Consider the following 23,733-nt stretch of genomic DNA (forward strand, 5'->3'; position numbering starts at 1 on the left):
TCTTAGGCTGCCCTCTCCCAGCCAAGCCCTCAGTGCTCCCATGTCTTTCTCCCCTCACAGATCTCCTGGGCTCAGCCAGGGGGGCCAAGCTGGGCAGGTTCCTGGGCAGGCTGTGAGCTGCCCCAAGCAGGTGCCATGCCTTCTCTGACCCGGGCTCTGCTGCCCCCTGCTGGAACGGGGCAGACACTGTTGCTGCAGGCTCTGGTGTATGAGGCCATAAAGGTCAGTGTCCTGGGGGGGGTGGGGGGGAGGAAAGGAGAGAAGGAGCTCTGTGCTTGTGAAAAGCAAGGAGTGACTTTTCTGGTGACCCCTGATGGTAACTTCCATGGGGATGGAAGTCTAGTTAGGAGGCCCCTGGAGTCTCTAAAGGTGGGTGCGTGGAGGGCAGGCAGTTTGCGGCAATCTGTCTCACTTGGGTTAAAGACAGTCGCTCCTCTCCTGATGGCCTAAGTGGGCCCCAGCAGTATTACCATGGATCTGAGCGTGGGCCTGGGCTGAGTGCGTTCTGCCCTTCCTCCTGTGCGCTGAGGCTCTGACTAAATCTGGTACTTTTGGAACTCTGGGCAAGGGCAGATGGGTAGTATTCCATTCTCCCTTGCCTTCACATGGGCCTGATCATCATCTCTTGTAGGACAGTCGTTGTGCCCCGGGGCTTGGGGGAGGGGGTCAGTCCTTCTCTGCCCCAAGTATGTTGGTCATTCTTTTTTTTTTTTTTTTAAGATTTGTTTATTTATTTGAGAGAGAGAGAGAAAGAGAGAGAGTGGGTGGGGGCAGAGGGAGAGAATCTTTAAGCAGACTCCCCACTGAGCACAGAGCCGAAAGCCAGGTCAATCCCAGGATCCATGAGATCATGACCTGAGCCAAAACCAAGAGTTGGACTGAGCCACCCAGGCACCCCTGTTGGTCATTCTTCTGATGATCATTCTCAGCGATGGTCACCTTGTCTTTACGTTCTCTGCTCTGACCAGGGCAATGGCAGGAAGAAGCCGCCCCCAGCCTGCAGGAATCAGGTGGAGGCTGAAGTCATTGTCCACTCTGACTTTAGCGCATCCAAAGGGAACCCTGACCTCCACCTCCAAGACCTGGAACCTGAGGATCCCCTGCCTCCGGAGGCTCCTGACCTCACTTCAGGAGTCGTGGATCTAGGGCAAGGGGTAGACTGGCTGGACAGGGAGCTGGGGGGGTGTGAGCAGGCAACCCCTGGGCCAGACAGACTCACCTGCCTGCCAGAGGCAGCCAGCGCTTCTTACCCGTACCCAGACCTCCAGCCTAGTGAGGCTCTGGAGGAGGCCCCCGGGAATAGCTGCCAGCCAAAGGCCCCCTGCCCTCTAGGAACCAGCCCAGGCCTGCCCAGAGCCCCAGTCCCCTCCTCTGCCTAGCTCCCCTAGAGGGTGCAGTTTGGGGCAGGCTAGTATGGATCATGGGACATGGCACGTGTGGCCGAGTACGTACACCCGTGCACCTGCAGTTCCTGAACATCGTCACGCCGTCTGGAGCCTCCCGGGGTGCTGTGGCTGAGGGGCGAAGAAGAAATGGAGTATCCACTCCCCCCCCACCCTGTGGCACATGTCCTGTGGGAGGGACCTGGGAGGCACGGCTATATGGGATGTGCACATGTGCGTGTGCTAGCTGCTGAACTGGGAGATTCTGGCCAGGTGGTGGTCCCTGTGGCCTAATTGATCCTCCAGATCAGGACAGTGCCTCAGAGTGGTCATCCCCAGCCCTGTGGGGCCCCCCCCCCCCATCACCCAGCCATTTATTACACACTCTGAGAGTGTCTGCAATGCCCTGTCTGACAAAGACAGCCCCGGCCCATTTTCCCTTCTGGCTGGGCTGAGTGCAGGAGGCTCTGAACGCCTAGGGTCTTCGTCGCGTCACTACCCGTCACCCGCATCCCTGTTGCCCAAACTGAGAGGGTGACTCTGGCCCTCCTCAGAGCAGCTCTGCATTTCATTTGTCATTTGGGAAGTGCCTGGTTTTGGAAATCCGCTTGCCCTGGCTCTTCTGTCCTCTCTTCCCCTTCACTACTCTTGGGCTGTGTCTCCGGTCAGCGCCGGGCCCCCAGTTCTCCCCAGTTCTCCTGCCCCGCGCTTCCTCCCAGATACGCTTTCCTTTCCTCTGTCTCCTGTCTGTCCCTGCCGTCTCCCACACCTCTCCCGGACCACCTGCCTGGGCTCAATCTCTGCATCCTTCCCTAACAACATGACTACCTCATGTCTGCTTTGAGGCCATAGCGTGACTTCTGTGTCTGCCATTCACTTCCCCGGCCATTGTCTTGCCTCTCTTCTCCCTGTGCCGCCATGTGCCCCCTCCCCAGGCAGACACCCCCAGTGCCCCCAGTGCCCCCAGTGTGGGTTTGAATCTTCCAGTTTCCCTTGCATCTTTCTCCCTGGGATTGAGGTAGGAGGACTCTCCTTGGAGTTGGGGGATCCAGGTCACACAGGGGGACTTCTGAGACAGGGAAAGGGGCAGGGAGGCAGGGTTGCTGGATGGAGGGGGTTTGGGACCTTCCTTCCCAGCTGAAGCCAAATGGGGAGAAGGAGAGTGGGGATTAGGGGCACCCCAGCCGAGCAGCTTCCCTCCCACTCTGCACCCCTGGAACGGGAGCTGATGGATGGGGGTGAGAGGAGTTTTACCCTCTGGGGGCTGACACTGAGGCCTTTGCACAGGACAAGGGTGATTGGCTCATTTCATTTTGTTGGTTTGTTGTTGTTTTCTTTAAATTCAATCCTAAAGTCATTTTCTGTTGACCTGTCACACAGGGACAAGCTGGACTTCTATTTCCCGTGTAGACAAGACAAGGTCATTTATTTGATTTTGCACCCCAGCCTCTCCTCGGAGCGTAGGATGTGGGGGCTTTTCTCCCTAAATGCATCTTTTTAACGATTGGCACACCAAGGGTTAACTCCGGCTTCTGGGCCAAATTAGAAATAACCAGTCTATCTTTCCCTTTTCTTTCTTTCTTTCTTTTTTTTTTTTTTTTTAATGGTGACATGTCTCTCAAGCAGAGTTGCAGCTCCCTCAGACCCTTTCAGCATCTGTGTTTATTACACTCGGGTGTCACTCCTGACTGACATCCGCACCTACATTTCCTTCCCTCCCCTGCTTCAGCCAGCCTGTGATAGAGCTGCAGATTATTCATGCTGGTTTGTAGCTCGAAGACGGAATTGTCACTTGTACCCTTTCTGTGGCATCCAGCGTCACCGTGGCCGACACCACTGTATGTGTTTCGCCACTGCTCTGAAGGTCAAAAGCCTCGTTTTATTTTGCTGGTTTGATTCCCCCACCACCCCCCAAAGGAAAAAAAAAACTGCCCTGAATCAAATGGCTGTTTTAACAGTAGGCTCTTAGCATTACACCACATAGTCATTTTTCATGTTCTTGTTTAACAGGCACTGAGGTTCTGGTTTAAATTAAATAGCTGCAAATGAGACAATTTATAACCCATTAGGTTGGGTGGAAAATTGTTTCTCAAAAGCAAATAAGTAATAAATCTGGTATCTGCCTATAACTCACAGTTGATAAGAAAGTGGCCATTACTCACTAGCATTATGTATGATTTGGGCTCTGGGTAATTTGGAAGTGTTAGGTTTGTGTCTTTGTAGCAGTATTTTTATTAGAAAAGAGTCTATTGGCCTTTTACAGGGTATTAATCCCTTTGTCACCTACCATCGATGCCTTACGTTTTTTGAGTCTCATTTAGAAACCTTCCTTTTCTTGATGCATGACAAGTGTAATCGGTACCTGCTCATTTATTTGTCTGTATTTAGTTTATGCTATATTATTTAATTCTTTTCCCAGCATTTTTTTCCTCCTCACAAATATATTCTTTAGTGTTAAGCCAAGGCATTGATCATGTATCTGTCCCTATAATGAATTAATAAACTATTTTCCAAAAACGTGGAATGACTAGAATTTCCTCAGCCTTTCTGTCCTAGAGAATGTATTTCTTGCCAGGATGGGAAATGTTGGGTTTTTGAGGGTAGAGAGCCAGTGGTCATGGAAAAGAACCAGACCATCCTTCTCCCTCAGCAGGCACTTAGGAAAAAGACTTAAACTTAGGAAAGATGCTTTCTTTGATGGCACTCTTTTAGGCTTCCTGGGGAATCTCTTTCCATCTGGGCACACATTTTTTTTTTAACTTCCTTGGGTGCAAAGGAGAAGTGAACAAGCAACTCCAGAGATTTGGGCTTAACATCTATTCTTCTGTGTAACTCTGGTCTCCAGAGTTGCTCGTGGCTGCATATTCACACATATGGACACTGTGCCTACAAGCTTAGAGACCCATGCATGCACACTCATCTTCATAAACACCCTTGGATCCATTAACTCAAACATGGGCACACAGCCACACGCAAAACTCCACACCCACACCCCTCATGCATCTCAGGATGATGGTTGGCAGATGCTCTGCTAAGATCTTTACAGAGCCTGGTCGGTGCATGCTTTTCTACTGAGGGAACCAAGAGCCAGAGGCTGCCCTGCCCGGGACCACCCCTAAAGTGGCTGATGGGCCAGACCCGTGTTAATTGACAGATCATAGGGAGAGATACTGCACATTTTGCATGCAGCAGAATAACCATTATTTGCATATCACTCTCAGACCAAGGGCTGTGGTAAAGAAGAATTAAACACTTGTCAAAATGAATTTAAAATGACAGCAACTCAGGACACCAATTTGACCTCTCTGAGTCTAGGACAAGCCGAGAAGGGGTTGTTGAGAATTCAAGCCCTGCAGGAGGGAAGTCCAGGACTTTGGGCCCAGGCAGCATCCCCGCCCCCTTTCCTATGGCCAGTGGAGGCCCATCACTCCTGCCCTTCCTCACAATGAAATTGGTTTGGGGTTTGGGTGTGTCCCCTGACCTTGAATTTCTCCACTTCCTCCCATTGCTCACTCATATGCCTCAAGTCCTGCCTCCTAGACTCATCTTTCAATTGCTACTGAAGAGTAAGGAGTCCCTGGGCTGCGCAAACCCCATCATTAGTAAACTTATCTCATCTCTGGAGGCCTGCACTTTTTTACTCATCTGCACCAAAGTTAGGTTTATATGGTTAACACTCCTGATTCCAAGATTCCAGAGTTGGTATCAAAAGGGAGACCTAGTTATTCCTCTGTCGTCCCAGTCCAATGCCAGAGGAAGAAATAGCTGAGTGAGGCAAAGACTACCGTCTTTAAATCTCCTGCTCTTAGAACTTAGTAGATGGACTAATTCCTCATGCTGGACTCACCAGAAGATCATTTAATAATGAGTGGCTCACCGTCAAGAATCTAAAGATTCAAGATCTCTGAGGGTTAGCATGAGTATGTATCTCCTGAGAGGTAATACATGCCTAGCTTCCCTAAAATTCGTGCACTCCTTGTCTCATGTGTTCTCTGACATGAAACATTGAGAATCTTCTTTGTGACATAGAAATGTTATTGAGAGTTTTGACTTTGTTTGCTTTTCCAGTTACCAGGTCATTTGTTAGGACCCCCGTGCTTTAAATATCCCTAGCGGTGAGCAGGAGAGAGAGGATTATCTCTATCTTTCAGATCAGCTCAGAGAGTGACTGCCTGGGTCGGCTGGGCTAGACAGCGGGCAGAACAGGGGTCGGAACCCAGGTTACTTTTGCGTTCTCATTGGCCTGTTGGGTCGGCTATCCCAGGGCCCTGGGGGGGGGGGGGAAGCTGCATTCCTACCCCTTCTACCTCTGGTCCACTCAATGCCAGAACTCTGTAGTCTAGAGAGACCGCTCATGCAGCTAAACGTCCTAGCCTTTGGGTGGCAGGACCAGAAACCATGGAAAACCGAACCTTTGACAAGTTTGTGAAGCTTTTAGGGGATTATCTCGAAAATACACACTTGGACACGGTGGAGGAGGGTGCAGCAGGAAGAGTGGGTCAGAGCGTGTTTCTCCGCAGCCCGGACCCACTTGACAGTCTGCTGGGTCTCCACTTCCCCAGCGCCCCAAGTCCGGGGCTGGCCCGCGGGCAGGGGGTACCGGGCAGCAGCCCAGGACGGCGCCGGCCGCTCCAGCCACAGTTCAAAGCGCAGGGGGTGCGTCCGCCGCGCAGCCGGGAATGTCCGGCCGCTTAAAGCGCTCGCCGGCTCTTTTGTTCCCCAGACCGGGCCTCCGGGGAGAGGGGCTTGGGGGAGGGGACCGGGAGGGGAGGGAAGGGGGGCGGCGGGCGGAGGGAGGAGGGCGGGGCAGGCGCGGGCAGTGCGAGTGCGGAGCGCGCACCCCGGGCGAGGCTGACAGATCGCCGGGGTGGGTGCAAGATGGCGCAAGCGGCGCTCCCCCTGCGCCCCCGGCGCTCCTAGGCAGGCATGTGGCCCCAGCCCGCCGCGGCCCGGGCTCGGCCCCGGCCGGAGCCCCGGCCCCGGCCCCGGCGCCGGCCCCGCGGGACGCTGTGAGCCGCCAGAGGCCCCGGAGCCGCGCGTCGCCGAGCCGAGCGGACCGAGAGCCCCATGGCTGCTCCGCGCGCCGCGCCGCGCCGGCTCCTGCTGCCGCTGCTGCTGCCGCTGCTGCTGCCCGCGCCGAGCGACGGTGAGCGCCCCGGGCGGCCGCGGACCGAGCCCCGGGAAGGGCGAGACGGGAGGAGGTGGGCGCGAGGGGGCGGACCTGCGGGCGGACCCGGGGCGGGAGGGACTTGTCCGAGAAGAGGAGCCGAGCGGGACGGGGCGGAGCCCGGGGAGAGGGCCCCGAGGCCGGCGGCCGGGCCCGCAGGGGGATGTTGAGGACGCGGCCCCCGAGGAGAGACTTCGATTCAGTGCGCCGAGGCTCCAGGGCTCGGGCAGGACGCAAGCCCGGCCCGAGGAGCACGGAGCGCGGCAAAGCAGGAGCGAGGCGGGCGGGCGGGAGTTGGGGAGAGGGGGAAACGAGCCAGGGGGCACCTCAGGGCTGAGTTCCGTCCGAGGGGGCGGGCGGGGGTGCGAGGAGCCCGGCGGTGGGCCAGAGTAGCCCGAGGCGGCCGAGACCGAGCGCGGCCGACCGGGGGGCGGAGGCGGGTCCGAGAGGGCACGTCCCGGGTCTAGAGCTGAGACTGGCGCTCGGAGTGCGCGGCGGAGACCGAGGAAGAGGAGGAGGCAGAGTCCCGGCGGGCCGCGCGTAGCCTCCGGAGGGGGAGACCCGAGAGAGACCGCGCGAGCTGGGGAAGGGGAGGAGAAGCCGACCCGGAGGGAGCGAGCGGCGGGGACGCTCACGTGCCCGCCCTTCCCCGGAGGGTGCGCCGCCAGAGCGCCCCTGGCCCCAGGCTCGGGGGCCTGCCCGCGTTGCTGCCCAGAGCTCCGTCACCACCACCCTGTTCCCTCGGGGGCTGTAATGGGCCCATCTCACGGGAGAGGACCGCAAATCTAGGGCCTTCCCCTTCCATCCCAGATTCTCTGCAGACACATCTCGGCGGTATTCTCTCTCCTCTCAGCTCCGGAGAAGCAGAATACCGCGTCCGCATCTAGGAGAAACTTTATCCCTCGACTGCTATGTTGGGTTTGGGTTGGGGGCTGAAGCCGCTGAAACGCAGGGCATGGGTTGGGTGGGGTGGGTAAGGGTTTGAAAGCTTGTGACCCTCAAATGTCTTAAAATATTACATACCCTTGTGGCTGGGGGAATCGTCCGTAACCCCAATCCCCCTCCTCCTTTCTCCCCACCCACTTTCCATCTCCCCCAACCAGAGAGGGCGCTGGTCTGTTGGGGAGGGGCCGGCTCCGGGATCACTAGTTCCCTGGAAATGTGAAGAGGGGTCTGTGGCTGCCCTTTCAGACCAGGGGGGGTTCATTCCTCCCGGAGTGAAGTTGTAACTGGTCTGGTAAGTTGCTCGTTGGAGAAGTTGGGGACTTGGCATCACGCCTGGGATTGGAGCGCTTGTCCTTCCTGTCGGGCTTCCCCTGATTCCCGGATCACCTTCTTCCCTCTCTCTTCGTTCCCCTTCTCTTCTTCCAGCTCAGTTTTGTTCTACAGGAGCAGTGAGGACGCAGGGAGTAAGGATTCTAGAAACCTCCCTCTTCCTGAATTTTGGGAAATCTGAGTTGACCCTTGGTACCCCTCAATTCTCCTTATGACAAAGGCAAAACAACCAGCACAAACCAAAACCCAGAGCAGCCTGGGGAGAGGCGGTGGGGCTGGTCCATAGCCTAGCATGTACCTGCTACTGGACCCACACATCCTGCTCCCTGCCAGGCATCAGGCCAGGTTTCAGATGCTTTTGCCAGCAAAAATAAGCAATTATTTCTTACTATCTCACTTTATCTTTGTTTTCATAGTGACTTTGAGTCTGTTCATCTTGTTCAACAACTCTATGACCCAAGTTACAAGACGTTCCTGATTTAAACAGATGAGGAATGGGAAGCTAGGACAGGTGGAACCCCTTTGCCTAAGGTCCCATCCTGAAACTCTGTGAGGCTGCAGTGTTGAGCCAGAGTGACCACAGAAGTGGCAGCAGCCGTGGTCTAACTGTGTTAACTAACCGTGTTACTTTTGGATCTCAGATTTGTTACTATTAATTGTGACACCCTGAACAAGTTGCTTCATTATCTCTGGGCTTCAGTTCCCTTATCTGTAAAAAGAGGAAATGGTACAAATAATATCTCTTTCTGAGGTGGTCTGCTGATTGAGAAAGATACTGCATAAGACAGCACTTTGTAATGCATAAAGTTCTATATATAATATGGGGCGCCTGGGTGGCTCAGATGGTTGAACGTCTGCCTTCCGCTCAGGTCATGATCCTGGGGTCCTGGGATCGAGCTCCGCATCGGGCTCCTGGCTCAGCGGGAAGCCTCCTTCTCCCTCTCCCTCTGCCTCTCCCCCTGCTCATGCTCGCTCATTCTCTCTCTCTCTCTCTCTGTATCTCTGTGTCTCGAATGAATAAATTAAAAAATCTTTTAAAAAAAGTTCTATATATAATAGAGATTTCTATTAACATTACCGAAAGATGGGGTGGGTGCACAGAGCCAGGGAGCTTGGGACACCTGTGTATGAAGTTCTTCCTGCCTGTTCAACCCACACTAACCTCTCCTTTTCCTTCCATCTCCCCTGCCCTATACAGGTCTTGGCCACTCTGCCGAACTGGCATTTGCTATGGAGCCAAGTGATGATGTCGCAGTCCCTGGGCAGCCTATAATGCTGGGCTGCAGGGTGGAGGGGACCCCTCCAGTGAGAATCACCTGGAGAAAAAATGGGGTAGAGTTGCTGGAGAGTACCCACTCCACCTTGCTGGCCAATGGGTCCCTGATGATCCGTCACTTCCAGCTGGATCGGGGAGGCAGCCCCTCAGATGAGGGTGACTATGAGTGTGTGGCTCAGAACCGCTTTGGGCTGGTGGTCAGCCGGAAGGCTCGAATCCAGGCTGCAAGTAAGTGGACACCCCTTACCGTTTTTTTCCCAGACTGGGGATCCAGGGTCAGCCCAGGGGTTGGGGGCAGGGGAAGCAGTTCCCTCTTCTGCAGCCTTCTGGAGGACTAATTTCTCAGCATGGGTCAGTTGAGAGGTACATAGTAGTTATTTGTGGTGGTGGAATTCTATCCTGTACTCATTTAACTGATTGGAATGTGATTCGACAAGAATATAGCCAAATACTGCTGCGGGGGAGAGGGAGAGAAAGAGGGCCAGCTTTATCCAGCTCTTAGGTCAGCGTGTCTTAGCTTCCACATGGCTGCATACTGTGAGCATCCCGGTCCATTGAGTAGGATTCTTGTGTCTCAAGAAACAACTGTCATACTTTATGGGTGATTTAAGAGAATTTTGAAGGGTAATTTGGCTACGTGCAATTTTAAATTATGTGCTGACTTTCAAATCTTTTTGGGTAGGATAATGATATTCTGAAGCTTGTCAACAATACATTTTACAAAAAATATGGTAGATGAATTTCAAGGTTATCACCATGATGACATTACTCCCACTCACCTTCATGCTAATGTGCCTCTTTAAAAAAAATTTCAGCTTTATTGGGGTATAATTGACAATAAAATTATAAGTATTTACAATTACAGTTACATTGTGGTGACTTGATATCTGATGTGTTTTGTACAGGAACGAAAGAGCCAGGCGGGGTGTTTCAGTTCTAGAATTGTTCTTTGCTTACACTGATGGACCACGAGTTGTTGTGATGAAATGATGGCAGTGTTCTACTGCACTGGCCCGCAGAAATTCTGTTGTTCTTTAGTTTGTGCACACTCATGGGTGTGTAAACCAGAATTATCTATGGATTTTGAAGGTGGCAGGCTGGGGGGGGGTGGCAGGGTGTATGTTGTGCTTGAGAACCTCTGCTCTTGAGAGAAGGAAAAGTTGTAGCAAGTGGTAAGTGTTCTCTACCCCACAACTTCATACTTCTGGGGGAGTGTCCGTCCCTTAAAGATGCTGCTTAAAGAGGCCACACCTTAAAGGTGTTGGTAATAATTCTGTTTTTTAAAAGATTTTATTTATTTATTTGAGAGAGAGAGCACAAGCGGGGATGGGGTTGGGCAGAGGCAGAGGGAGAAGCAGGCTCCCCGCTGAGCAGGGAGCTGACATGGGGCTCCATCCCAGGACCCTGAGATCATGACCCGAGCCAAAGGCAGCCGCCTAACCGACTGAGCCACCCAGGCATCCCGTATAATTCCAGCTAACACTTACCAAGCCCTTGCTGTGTGCTGGGTCCCCTGCCTAAGTGTTCTACATGAATGATCTCGTTTAGTCATCACAATGGTCCAGGCAGATAGGCAGTCTTTGCCCCCCTTTGACAGATGAGAAAACTAAGACTGAGAGGGATCCCATGACACTGCAGTAGGCAGAGGAACTGGACTGCAGTCTAGGCAGCGGGAACCCTTCCCCTCACGCTTAACCCCTATGGCATGGCGCTGCTTCCCCGGCTGATGGCCGGCGGGTTTCTTCCTGGCTCTGAGGGCATTTGCACAGTGGCTCGGAATGGCTGGTGAGTGCTGAATCGTTCTGAGGCAGGAGCCCTCTCACTGAGTTTAAGATGCCCCTTTGTTCTAAAGAAGGCTGATTCAGGCCCCCATATGGAGCTCTCTGGGAGGCAGCCCTGGACCTGGAGACCGAATCGCTTCTGGCTCAGCGACCCCTCAACCCCAGCCCTCGGGGTGTGAGGAAGAGAAGCCTGGACGTGGACGCAGGGTGGGGCCCCCGGGAAGATTTGCCGAGGAGAGAAAGGAGATTTCTCGGGGAGAGGACCCTCACACTCTCCCCGGCTTGTGTCAACACTGGCCCCTGCACCGCCAGCCTAGAATTCTGGGAGATAAATCCCAGGTGTTTATATATAGCTAATTGTAAATGTGCTTTTCTATAAATGGTAATACCTTCAAGATGTTTGGTTTCCTTAAACTCCTACAGTATAAGAAATTGAGCTGTGGGCTCTGGCTGGGGGAAGGGCCAGGGGTGAGGTCAGCCTGGTTAATCCTTTGGGGTCCTGAGGACAGCTGGGGGGTTGCCTCTAAGCACCGGCAGTCTGATAAGGCCTCTCTCTCCCCTGCAAGGCTTGTGACCCCATGGGGGAATGCTTGGATACCAGGCAACCGGGTGGCTGGATCTCCTTTTCTCACTTCACAAGCTGATGTCCCTAGAAACCTCCAAAGCTGATTAGCTGCGTGAGTCTTCTCCTTTGGTAATAACTCCCTGCCCGTGTGCCCGCAGACACTGCAGATGTTGTGTGACATGGGGGGGGGGGTGCCTTGCTGAAAGGTGTGAGGAGCCCTCTGGAGCCCCCTGCTTCTCCTGCCTGCTCCCTGGGGGCTGATGGGGAGGGGGCAGGCTAAGCACCTCTCACAGACACACAGTCCACCCAGTGGATTCACCAGTGGGGCACACAGGGGTCCAGGTCTGTGGGGGCAGCCCTGCTGGGGCATCTGAGCTCCGGGCCGGAGGCGACAGCTAGGAGCGCTCCCTCTTCCATCCCAGGGGCCTCAGATGTTATCATTGGAAAGGTGGCCTGGCCAGGTAGGGCTACACTGCAGGCTGATTCCTTGGGGGCTTCAGTCCCCAATATCTCCTTTTTAGGATGGAGTGGCTCAGGGTCCTAAGAGGATTCAGCTTCTAGCACGTCTGGTTTCTCTGCTCTGCAGTTCCATGTGCTTATAGTTTAGAGGCTGCAAACTGAGACACTTGTTAATAATGAGACAGACCCTGGACAAGTGGGCCAGTTTCCTCACCTGTGAAATGTGCATATACTCCTACATTTGTGGGATCGTTGTAAGGACTGGCACACCCCACGATTTGCCTAGTACATAGGAGGCACAAGGGGGCCAATACTTCATTCTCCATTGAAAGGTGATTTTACTGACATTGTCAGCAAAAGCAAACCTCCGGACTCCGCTCCCAGCCCCCAGCTTTCTCCCTCACTGGGATTCAGTTAGGAAGTACACCAGGGAAATCTACCAGGGAGTGGAATTATTGGAGCCAGAGAGCAACTTGTTCTGTTTTAACTCTTTCCTGGGAGGGCCTGGGGATTCTCCCAAGCCTCAGAGTATGGGCTGAAGTTGGGTTGGCCTGTGAGACCCTCTGCCATCCCTCTGGACGGCTCCAGGGAGGGCATGTACATCACCTGACCCAGTGGGAACATGTACATTGATTCATCCCTGTTGAAGTCTGTGCACCTGGACGACCCCAAAGAGGGATGGGCTATGGGGCACCTGGCTGGCTCAGTAGGTGGAGCAGGTGACTCTTGACCTTGGGGTTGTGAGTTTGAGCCCCATGTTAGGTGCAGAGTTTACTTAAAAATAAAATATTTTCAAGCACCTGGGTGGCTTAGTCGGTTAAGCGTCCCATTCTTAGTTTCAACTCAGGTAGTAATCTCGGGGTTGTGGGATTGAGCCCCGTGTTGGGCTGTGCTCAGTGCAGAGTCTGCTTCAGATTTTCTCTACCTCTCCCTCTCATTCACTCTCTCTCTATCTTTCAAATAAATAAATAAAATCTTTTTTTTTTAGAGAGAGGGAGAGGCAGGGGGAGGGGCAGAGGGAGAGAGAGATTTTTTTTTTTTAAGATTTATTTATTTATTTAAGAGAGAGAAACTCAAGCAGACTTGGGGTTGAGCCTGATGTGGGGCTTGATCCCAAGACCTGAGCCGAAACCAAGAGTTGGATACTCAACCGACTGTGCCACCCAGGGCCCCTGAGAGAGAGAATCTTAAGCGAGCTCCACACTGGGCTCAGTCTCACAACCCTGAGATCATGACCTGAGCTGAAATCAAGAGTGGGACATTTAACCGACTGAGCCACCCAGACACCCCCAAAATGAAATCTTTTTAAAAAAAGATGGGCTAGATTCAAGGAGGGGGGATGATTGGGGGACCCGCCCCTAGGTCCCCTCAGGCAGACGTCCTCAGTCCCTGACCTTCATTCCTGGTCTCAGGCCCTTTGGAGAATTGGAGCAAAGATCTATGTGATCTAGAGCCGGACTTCTCCAATTCTACTGTGCCCATGAAGTACCCGGGGAAACTGGTCAAATTCATGTTTTGAATCCGTAGGTCCAGGCCAAGGCCTGAGGTCCTGCATGTCTCGCGATGCTGATTGCTGCCGCTGGTCCACAGGTGCTAGAGTAGAGCCCACCCCCAGGCCATCCATGATCGCTGGTGTGGGGGTCTGTGGGCAGCACAATGAGGTTGGTAGAATGTGGGCGCAGGACCAAACCTACGTGGCTTTGAACCCCGGCTCTGCCACTCACCGATGAGTTACTAATCCTCTTGAGCCTTTGTGCCCTCATCTGTAAAAATGGTCATAACTCCATCAGCCTATCAGGTCTGTTGGAGGAGGAAATGAGGTGATTGGGCTGTAAAAATCTGGCACGGGGCTTGACCTCTGGAAAATGATCATTAAGGCAGTATTGTCAGTGCTAGGTCCTGACCACTAATTTAGGATGAGGTTCAGCCTATCTAGACGGTGGCCCGGTTCTCAAAGAGCCAGGATCGCCTCCCTCCCAGCCTGGGGCTGTCCCGACGGGGCGGGCCCAGCGGTGGTTGTGAGGGATGACTGCAGAAGCAAATATACCCCCACTGGATGGACTTGGGCAAGTCGCTTACCCGTTTGGAGTCTTTATTTTATATATATAATACATTTTTTATCTTTTTAAATTCCAATGCAAATTGTTTACACTTCACTTATTTTTTTTTTAATTTACTTTTTTTTTTTTTTTAAGGTGTTTTATTCCTTTATTTGACAGAGAGAGAGATAGTACAAGCAGGGGGAAGAGCAGAGGGAGAGGGAGAAGCAGGCTCTCCACTGAACAGGGAGCCCAAAGTGGGGCTCCATCCCAGGACCCTGAGATCATGACCTGAGCCCAAGGCAGATGCTTAACCAACTGAGCCACCCAGGCAGTCCAAGTTTACTTAATTTTTAGTAATCTCTATGCCCAACGTGGGGCTCAAACTCATGACCCCAAGATCCAGAGTTGCATGCTCTACCAACTGAGCCAGCCAGGTGCCCCTTAACCTCTCAGAGTCTTCAAAATGGGGGAAATAGGACTTACCAACAAAGCACGTTGTAAGGATTACCTGTGACGGTCTGGGTAAAGAACTTAGCACAGTGCAGGGCCTGCAGAAGATGTTCCTTAAATATTAACATTATTATTCTGAGAAATGCAGAGTTCTAAGCTCCTCTTGTAGTGATTCCAGGAAGGCCCCTGGTGAGTCCAGACTCCTAGAAAGAGGCTGTGCGGTGTGGCAAGAGGGGGTCTCCTGCTGCCTCCACTTACTTCTCAGGCCCTCAGGTACCCACTTCTAAAATCTGATTCCCGTCTGAGCGAAAGCGGTTTAACCAGCTACTCAGGAACCCAGCAGCAAGATCCATAGTTGTGTGGATCTGGGATCAGGGTCTGGACACAGATCTGTGGAACCAGGTCAGAGGGGGTGACGACTGAACCATGGGCTGGAGCTAATGGGGAGAACAGTTTGTGGAGGGGGGAGGCTCAGCGTATTGAGGGGACCCCAGAGTGTTACGGGGTAGGGCAGTGGGCTGTGGAGGGAAGTGGTTCCTGGCACAGGGGCTGGGAACCCCAGAGGCCTATGGCACCCGGAGGTTGGACACTCAGGCCTGGTGTATGGAGCCCAAGCTTTTCTCTCCTCCTTGAAGGGCAGCACAGCTGAGGTAGGCCTGAGGAAGCCTCCCACTGCCTCTCAGACACACACATCTGCCTACCGGGTAGAGCAGGAAGCAGGTGTCGCAGCGGAAATGTCACTGGCCGTGCGGAGGCCGGCTCTCCTTGCTGGCAGCCCACCTGTACGTAGGCCAGAGTCAGGTGCAAATGGGGGAGGGTCAGGCCCTTTTTACGTGCGGGTCGATACCCCTCCCTGACGCTCCTCTGACATTCCTGAGCAGCTGTGAGGTGTGATGGGAGGGCCCTTGCCCGGACACCAGGGGGCCTGTGTGGCTCTGGGCAAGTCACTCACCCTCCCTAGGGTCTGCTTTCCTCATTGTAAAACTGGGTGCTTGGGCTCAGGGTCTTCTCTGCTCTGAGGTGTGAAGGCTTGCTTGCCAGCCAGCCGGTCCTTGGGACATGCTTGCCTCTGCTGGGCCTTTTCCCAGTCTCTTCTTGCCCCTGTTTATCCCTTAGCCGATCCGTCCCCGAAGACCACTCAGCTTACAGTAATTTCTTCTCCCCCTCCTACGGCGGGGAGTATTCGCGGTCTGTGGCATTCAGGCTCAACCTTCCTCTCAGTGATGGCTGCTTACATTGTTAAGTAACTGGTTTGTGGCTGGATATTCCATCTGTCTCCTCAACTAGATTTTAAGCTCCTAAAGGGCTTCTCTTTTGTATTTCCCACGTCCCCTGCCTGTGGAGCTTGGTAAAAACTAAATGAACATGTGGCCCTCCGGGTGCAAAGCTCTGTCTCTCTTGTTGCTCTTGCTGCTTCGCTTTTGCTTTCTCTCTCTCTCTCTGTGTCTCTCCTGGCTTTGTAATTGATAGCATAGCTCCAAGGAGCAGAAGCTCGTGAGCAGGGCGGATCGGCGGGGGAATATAGCACGCTCAGGGCACGATCGTGGGGTGGCTGCCGCTGCGTGTTGATCTCCAGAGGAACCGAGACTCTTCCTCGCCAGATGGGGCGTGAAGCGGAGACCGAAGTGCTTGGTACCCTCCAGGCCTGGGTCTCGGGGTCTCCTGCCTTGGACTTCATTCCCTGGCTGGATGAGGCCCCTGTCCCTAGGCACATTGGCCCCAGCTGAGGGGGGAGGGCCCCAGTCGCCCCCACCCGCAGGACTTGAATGTGGAAGTCGAATGCTTCTGGTTCCCACACCTTGGCTCTGCTGTCGCAGGCAGCCAGCTGGCCCCTTGAACACAATGTGCAAATCTCCTCTGTTCCTGTTCCCGGCATTGTCCGTGGCCGGGCGCCTTGGCTGGGAATGTGGGCCCGTGAATAGGAGAGGCATTTGCAGCCTGCAAATGAAACAGGCCCCAGCCCCCCTTAACCCCCTGTCCCCTCCCCACCCCCAGGGAGAAAGGACTTTTTCACTCCTGGCTTTCTTGTATTGCCTTTCCCTCTCCTCTCCAGAGTCCCTGCCGGCGTGTGTGTGTGTGTGTGTGTGTGTGTGTGTGTGTGTGTCAGAGAGAGAGAGACTTTTCAGAGCAGCTTGAAGGCTGTTCTACACAGGCTTCAGAAAAGTAGAATGGAACAGAAGGGCACCCAGGATGGAAAACCAAACAGCTCACTGCTGTCTTTGTTTAAACTGGGCCAAGTGATTCCAAGAATGTCTGTCTTGTGTAAATCACCTAGGGCACCCTAAGATTCTCTGGCCATAGCCTTGTTGCACCCAGGAATGTAGAGACCAGTAGTGTGTGTGTGCTGCCACGTGGACCTGTGTGGGGACCTGAGCATACAGGTGTGTGCCTGAAGGAGGTGTCTGGGGCCCAGGATTGGGGCCCATCTCTTCTCCAAGGGCTTCCCTTGGCACTGTGGCCAGACTGCAAGGCTAGAGTGGACAGAACAGGCACAGGGCAAGAGGCAGTGGTAGAGGATTTTTAGGTCCTACAAGGAGTGATACTTACCCAGCCAGCTGAAGCGAGAGAAGAGGGAGACAAGCCCTAGGTCCCTGGTGGAGGGTGGGGGCTTACCTCATGGGCACGTGGCCATGGCCAGAGCACCTTGGGAGTCAACGCCATATTCTTCTTCTTTTTTTTTTTTTTTTAAAGATTTTATTTATTTATTTGACAGAGAGAGACATAGCGAGAGCAGGAACACAAGCAGGGGGAGTGGGAGAGGGAGAAGCAGGCTTCCCGCAGAGCAGGGAGCCCGATGCGGGGCTCGATCCCAGGACCCTGGGATCATGACCTGAGCCGAAGGCAGACGCTTAACCAACTGAGCCACCCAGGCGCCCTCAACGCCATATTCTTACTTATCTATTAGGCGGGCGCCAACAATCTGACTGTAATCCAAGCCCGCTGGCCTGTGCCGTTCCATACCCCGACAAAGGATCACTCTTTGATTTCTGAGCTTGCTCCCGCTGCCCCCACCTTTGTTCACCCTGCTCCAAGAAATGCTAATCCAACTCTGGTGACTGCCCTCACATATAAGGTTAGGACAGAAGACAGAGGGGAGCAGTCCCAGTGGCTTCCCGAGGAGGGGTGCCTGGACACGTGCTGTTGGGACCAGAGAAGGGGGAAAGGCAGGGGTTGAGCAAAGGCCTGAGGAGGGGCAGGCAGGAGGAGCTCCTGGCCAGACCGCAGGGAGATGGAGGGAGTGGGGATTATGGGCTACCAGCCAGCCAGCCAGCCAGCCACCCGATTCAGGCAGGGGGAGAAAAATTTGATGCAAAGGGTTCACATCCCAGCTTCTCCCACCCATTTTTCTCTATCTCATCTCTGGATCTTGCTTCCTTTGACACTCTCCCACAAACTGCCCTCCACCCCGGCCTTCTTATGAGGCCATGCTTAGCATCTTTGTCTTTATCGCCCTCAGCCCTTGCTTCTCCTGCCCTGTCCTTTCTCCAGCTCCATTCTCTACTGTTCTGTCCTTCCTCCTGCCTGTTTCTCCAATTGTGGCAACTCCTGGTCCCACCATCCTCTGCTGTGCTGGGAGAGAGAGCCCTCTGAGGAGCAAAAGTAGGTGAGCTCAGGCCTGGGCACTGAGCAAAGAGATAAGAAGAGGAGAGACGGAGAGGCTGAGGGTCAAAGATGACCCCCACAGAAATGGTCCATGGCCTCCCCGGCAAGCCGGAGCCCCCTGGGGGCAGACCTTCCCTGGGAGGAATCTGAGAACACTGACCTCTGCTTGGGGCCTGTCTCTGAGCCCGGACACTGACCACGGTGGGTGGTGGGGGCAGCCCCAGGCCGCTCTCTGGAATGCTGGTGCTGGGTTGCAGTAGAGATGCGAACAGTGATAATGGGCAGGAACTGGACTTTCTGGTCTGGCTGCTGCCCCAAGGCCACTGGAATGTGAGGGGGGGACCAGTGAGAGGCTCCAGGGCCTTAGGGCGGGCAGACAGAGACCAGACCACCTAAATGGAGAGGAGGGGCAGACCACCGAGAGAGAGAGAGAGAGAGAGAGAGAGAGAGAGAGAGAGAGAGAGAGAGAGAGAGAGAGAACTGAGTCCTCGCTCTTTCACTGAGTTGCAGGCTGCAGCAAAAAACCCCTCAAATCCCCGCCTGGCTGGGATCTTGGAGGGCTTCCCAGCCTCCAGCGGGACCACAGGCATCCAGAGCGGAGGGACGAACTTCGGAGCTCATCTGGTCCAAGCTTCTCATTTTACTGACTTGAAAACCGAATCCCCAAGTAGGTAACCTGCCCAAGGACGTGGCTAGTTCTCCAGCCTGGGCAGGTAAGAGAGCCTCTTGGGCGCGTCACACCTCTCACCTGCCTGGGGCCTCTCTGGCTGGAGAAGGGAGGGATCTTTTTATGCGTTCCCCGCACCAACGGGGAAGCTGGGACACATACACATATATTTCTATTTTTCTTGTGCCCTGCCCTGCCCCAGGCCTCATCTGTGGTTGTGGGTCTGGACGTGAGTGTTGGCCAGCAAACGTTGAGTGTGGGCTCCTGCCATCCACGGCATATTGCAGAGGGCCTCCAAGTTTCCAAAGCCCATTGGATGCTGAGCCTTGTGGTTTGAGGTTAAGTGCTACCTATGTGCTGGCACTTGCACTGAACTAACTAGTAAAGTCTTCCTAGCAATATGGGGCTGCACTGTCCTAAGCTCTTGATGTGTTAATTTACGGAATTCCCACAACATTTCCATTAAGAGGTATTATTAGCCCTATTTTACAGATGAGTAAACAGAAGCCCAGAATGGTTAATTAACTTGCCCAAGGGCGCACAGTGTAAGTAGGGAAGCTGGGATTTAAACCCAGGTCTGCCTGACCCAAAGTTTAATGGCCTGAGGGTCTTCAGAGGGGGCTAGGGTCCCTTGAGAACTTATTTAGAATTAATGCCTTAGAAACAGAGCTGGGTGCCTTGGCACGTACAGGGTGGAGATGCGGAGTGTCAGGGGCAGAGCCTTGAACCCTGGGAGCCGCTGCTGGAAGCCCCCGATGTGGAGGGCCAGTTAGGCTGGGAGGCTCTGCATAGAGAAGTCTCGGCCGGCCTGGAGCGCAGGATACAGGTTCCTGGCAGGAAAGGAAGTTGAGAGGGTGCTGGGGCTGCTGGCGGGGGACGTGGGAGTTGCTTCTTCCCTAGGAGGAAAGACAGGCTCCCCTCCCCCGTGGGGCCCCCTCAGCTCCCTTTCCCTTTCTTGTTTCCGCATAATGACGCTGATTGCTCCACATCTGTCATAATTACTCTTTGTTTGAAAATTCAGAACAAATCACAGGAGAGGAACTGGTGTGGCTAGAGAAGGATCCTTCTCCCCAGGGGTCCTGTTGCGGGGGGTGGGGGGGGGAGGAGTAGAGAAGAGCCATAATCAGCCTACAGGAGCCAGGCTGCTGATTGTCCTTGCGCTGTCCCCTTGCCTGGGCAAGGCGGCCTGAGGCCTCCTGGAGTTGGATGCCTCTCTCCCGCAACCCAAGGCTGCAGTCCCTGCCTGCTGTGGTGGCTGGGAGAATCCGCCCCCACCCCAACCTGGAGGAGGGGTCTGCGTTGGGGCCCCTGCCCTCCTGGCCCCGCTGAACAATGGGTTGGATGGCAGGCTTCACAGCAGCAGGCTTCTTGGTAACCTGAGCAGCACAGCAGGGAGGGGCAGGCTGTGCCTGCTAGAAGGGTGCAGGGGGCCTTACTGGCACGGGGCGGGGGACAGTTCTGGCTGGGGTCCTTGGATCAGGATGGGCGCTGGGTCTTGGGGTGACCTCCAGAAACAGGGGGCCTGTACTTCTGGGAAGCACAAAACCCATCCTCTTGGGATCCAGCAGCAGCCCTGGGTGCTCAGTGCTTCCTCATAGTCGCTCCCTGGCAACCTGACCTCTGCTGTGAGCCCTGGTTCCTGCACCCCCTGCCCAGGCTGAAGGCTCTTGGTTTGGGGAGGCTGATAACTCCTGGGGCATGTGCTCTGGCCTGTGGCCCTGCCTGCTATGGGCATGCCTCCATGTCCCCCCTCCCAACGTAGCCCCTTCCCACCTGGGATTGTGTCTGCAAAGCCTCTGCACAGTTCCGTGGGGAGAAATCAAGGGCAACCTGGAATGTATCCCCAGACCCCACCTGTAATAAAACTCCACTTGCTCTTGACACCCTCAAGGAGCAGTAGTCATTGCAAGATGCAGATGGACTTGCACTGAGGATCGGCTCTGGGTTCAAGCTGCCCCCCCCCTTAAAGTTGCTGGGCCTCAGTTTGTCTTTGTGGGAAATGGGAGGGAGCACTGCCCTGCCTGGGCTTTGAAGGAGAGAGAATGAGTAGGATCCGGGCATTTGTCGGGTGTTGGGGCCTACCGCCCACCCCCTTGCCACCAAAGGAGGCACCCTTTATTGGGGCTTTAGTGGGCTCTGGTGTCAGCAGGGCAGGAAGCTGGAGGGAGGGGGAGACCTGAAGACAGGGCCCCACCCGAGGTGCCTGGTTTGGACTGGCTTGGAGGGGACACCTCCTGCGGACGCACCACTACTGAGGGTCTCGGATTGACTCAGACACCATCATGCTTACTTCTGTGCCCTCCCTGGATCCCACCTGTAGCTTTTACAGTGTAAATGTTCAGCTCACCCCTCTGTGACTTTGGACCCGCCAGTTCACCGTGGCCTCCGTTTCCTCATAAGTGGAGGTAGTGTGAAAAGCACCAGATTAAAAGAGTCCTCAAGTCCCTTCTCACTTCTAAGGTTCGAAGACACCAACTCGATTTTGTCTTGCACGGCGTCCCTCCTCCCAACCCTTCCCCTCCGCGCCCATCTCCAGGCTCGCTCCAGCTCTCTCCTCCATCTCCCTCTCTCTCTGGCTCTCCTGGCGCGCTGGGCTCGGCCCCCTCCTTTTTTAAATGTCAGGATCAAAGTTTGGCAGAAAAGCTCCCGCGTCGTTCTCACCGCCTTTGCTCCCCCTCGCTGCCGGCCGGCGGTGCACGCGTCCCAAGTCCCCGGACTGCGGGCCGGCCCCACGGCGTTCCGGAGGCGCGCGCTGCGGGAGCCCGGCCGCCCGCGAAGGCCGGCGGCGCGCAGGGAGCGGCTCCCCGCCCCGGGCCGAGCGCGCTGTCACGGGAGCGGCCGCGGGCGGAGGCACGACCCACCCCGGGCACTGAGCGCGGCAGCCTCTCGCCCCGGCCAGGCGGCAGAATCAATGTGCATTCAATTAACCCCGCGCCGCGCAGTCGCTGGCTGCCGAGGCCCCGTGCCCGACGTGTCTGTGTGGGTGTGAGCGAGGACGTGTGTGCGTGTGCAAGTGTGTGAGTGTGCGGGTGTCCTCGCTTCCTGGACTCGGTGCCTCGGGGGCACTACCCCCCCGCCCCGGGCTGCCCTGGCCAGGGTGGGAAGGGACATTTTACCTGGGAACTTGGGAACTCGCCCCTACCAACCTGGAGCCTGGAACTGGTCTGGGGCACGAAGGTGGAGCGGGAGAGCGGAGGGCTGGAGGTCCCCCCTGACTCCTCCCCATTGGCTTGGGGTGTAGGCCAGGGACTAGAGCTAGACCAAAGTTTGTGGGCAAATCTTTAAGCAGGCCAGCTCTAGGAGGGAAGGGAAGCAGAGAGGGTCCCAGAGCCTTTACGGAAGGGTAGACTGGAACACCAGGATGGGTGCTTGACACCCTGACAGTGCTCGGGGGTGTTCTCACCGCAGGGCAGACAGGAATGGGGAATGGGGGAGCTCTCCAGGCTTTGCTCATTGACCCCCACCCTACTTTCCCCCTGTTCCTCAGCCTCCTGCCCATGTTTCTCATGTCCCTGCTGTGGGAACAGGCCTGGAAGAGAGGGCCTTGCCCCCAAGTCCTGGATGTACAGAGCTGGGACAGAAGGGGTCTGGTGCGCTTTCCAACATGCTGATTGGCAAAATGGGACTTGGGCTCTAACTCAGAGCCAGGATCTTAAGGAATTGAAATCCAGTCTTTGGCTCATGACAAAATTCTCAGATCTTTTTCTATCTTCACATCTCATCTGGTTTGTTTTTTTCTTCACTCCCCCCCTTTTGGGTTATTGTTTTTCCCCTTACATCCTGGCTTATCTGGAATGTCCCCTTCTTTCTGCAATAATGTCCTTTCACCCTAATTTTTTGAGGTCTCTTAAAATTGTATTTCAAACCTCAAGCACCTCAGAGAAGCCCTAATTTAGTCTCCCTTGCAGATTGGATTAGAATATTCTTGATTCCATTATGTCAGATCACCAGTAATATCACATAGAATGAGTCTGACGATTGAGCCTATTTGATATTCCTGCTCTCCTGTGTTTCTGGTTTTGCTTCTCAAATCAGTCATTTTCCCATCAAACTGTGACAAAAATCAAGATCATTGCAAGCAAGCTGGTAAGTGTAACGTTGATGGGATCAAGGCTTTCCTGAAATAAAACGATGTAGTTTTTATTACATCAATTAAAGAAGCATTCATGGGGCTATATGCCCAGCTTTGTTTTTTGGGGATGGGGCAAATCCGGGGACACAGTCCTTTCTGGGACAATGAGTATATAGCTCGTCCCTCCCCATTGGTCTGCAAACTCTTTGAAGCGAGGGGCTAGCTCCTCTGTGCATCCTCAGTGCTGGGTACAGTGCTTGGCCTGGAGTTGGTGCCTGATGAGGGTGAAAGAATGGGGAGCCGTGGGTACATGAAGTGGGAGGCTAGGAATACCTCCTACCTGCTGGGGGTTACTTAGCCTCTGGGGCTCAACAGCCTGGGTTGGAGAAGGGCAGACAAAGTTAAGTCAGAAATTATTCCTCAAGGGCCTACAGGTGTGGTTTTACCTACACCATTCTCATCAGCTACCTTCTGAGTCCCTACTGTCAGGAGCAGAGAGTGGTCCTGCATCTAACTGTACCCTGTGTCTCCCATCCCAGCCTCTTCTGGTCTTAAAGGGCACCCCTCTCTCCCTATTCTGTTCCCTTCCTTGAAACATCCTACTTCCAAGAATGGCCACCTCAGGGAGGGGAGGGATTGGGCTGAGCCACAGGTGCTACTCCTTAGGGCTGAGTGGGAAGGGCTTGGCCTGACAAGTTCAGACCTCGGTCTTGCCACCACAGGAGAGGTGGCTACCGGTACTCAGTCACCTTGGGGTGGGACACCCTCCCAGGCAAGCTGGAGAAAGTCCCAGAATGCCAGAACAGTGGCCTCACCCCCAAAAGAGCTAACAGGCCAGGCCCGTTTCCATGCTAACAAGCATCCCTCTGCCCTCCAGCTTCCTGTGATCCCCTTTGCAAGCGCTATCCCTGCATGTACACGCCAGCCTTCCTGTTATCTTAAAAAGTCATAACCATGATAACAAAGCCTCCCGTGAATATTCACATGTTGCTGT

At 54.5% G+C, this 23,733-nt stretch overlaps 2 protein-coding genes across 2 annotated transcripts in view; both read left to right on the forward strand.

Moving 5' to 3' along the window:
• Nucleotides 1-3,906, forward strand: part of IGDCC4 (immunoglobulin superfamily DCC subclass member 4) — a 38,094-nt gene extending 34,188 nt beyond the window's left edge. The window contains exons 19-20 of the mRNA XM_036087156.2: nt 61-222; nt 969-3,906. Coding sequence (XP_035943049.2) covers nt 61-222; nt 969-1,379 — 573 coding nt within the window. The 3' untranslated portion in view covers nt 1,380-3,906. The remainder of the gene's footprint in view (nt 1-60; nt 223-968) is intronic.
• Nucleotides 3,907-6,449: 2,543 nt separating this feature from the next.
• IGDCC3 (immunoglobulin superfamily DCC subclass member 3) overlaps nt 6,450-23,733 on the forward strand; it is a 41,128-nt gene continuing 23,844 nt past the window's right edge. The window contains exons 1-2 of the mRNA XM_036087098.2: nt 6,450-6,528; nt 9,023-9,328. Of these exons, the coding sequence (XP_035942991.1) occupies nt 6,450-6,528; nt 9,023-9,328 (385 nt within the window). The remainder of the gene's footprint in view (nt 6,529-9,022; nt 9,329-23,733) is intronic.

The sequence above is a fragment of the Halichoerus grypus genome, chromosome 8 (genome assembly GCF_964656455.1).
Source record: "Halichoerus grypus chromosome 8, mHalGry1.hap1.1, whole genome shotgun sequence".
Classification (NCBI taxonomy): Eukaryota; Metazoa; Chordata; class Mammalia; order Carnivora; family Phocidae; genus Halichoerus; species Halichoerus grypus.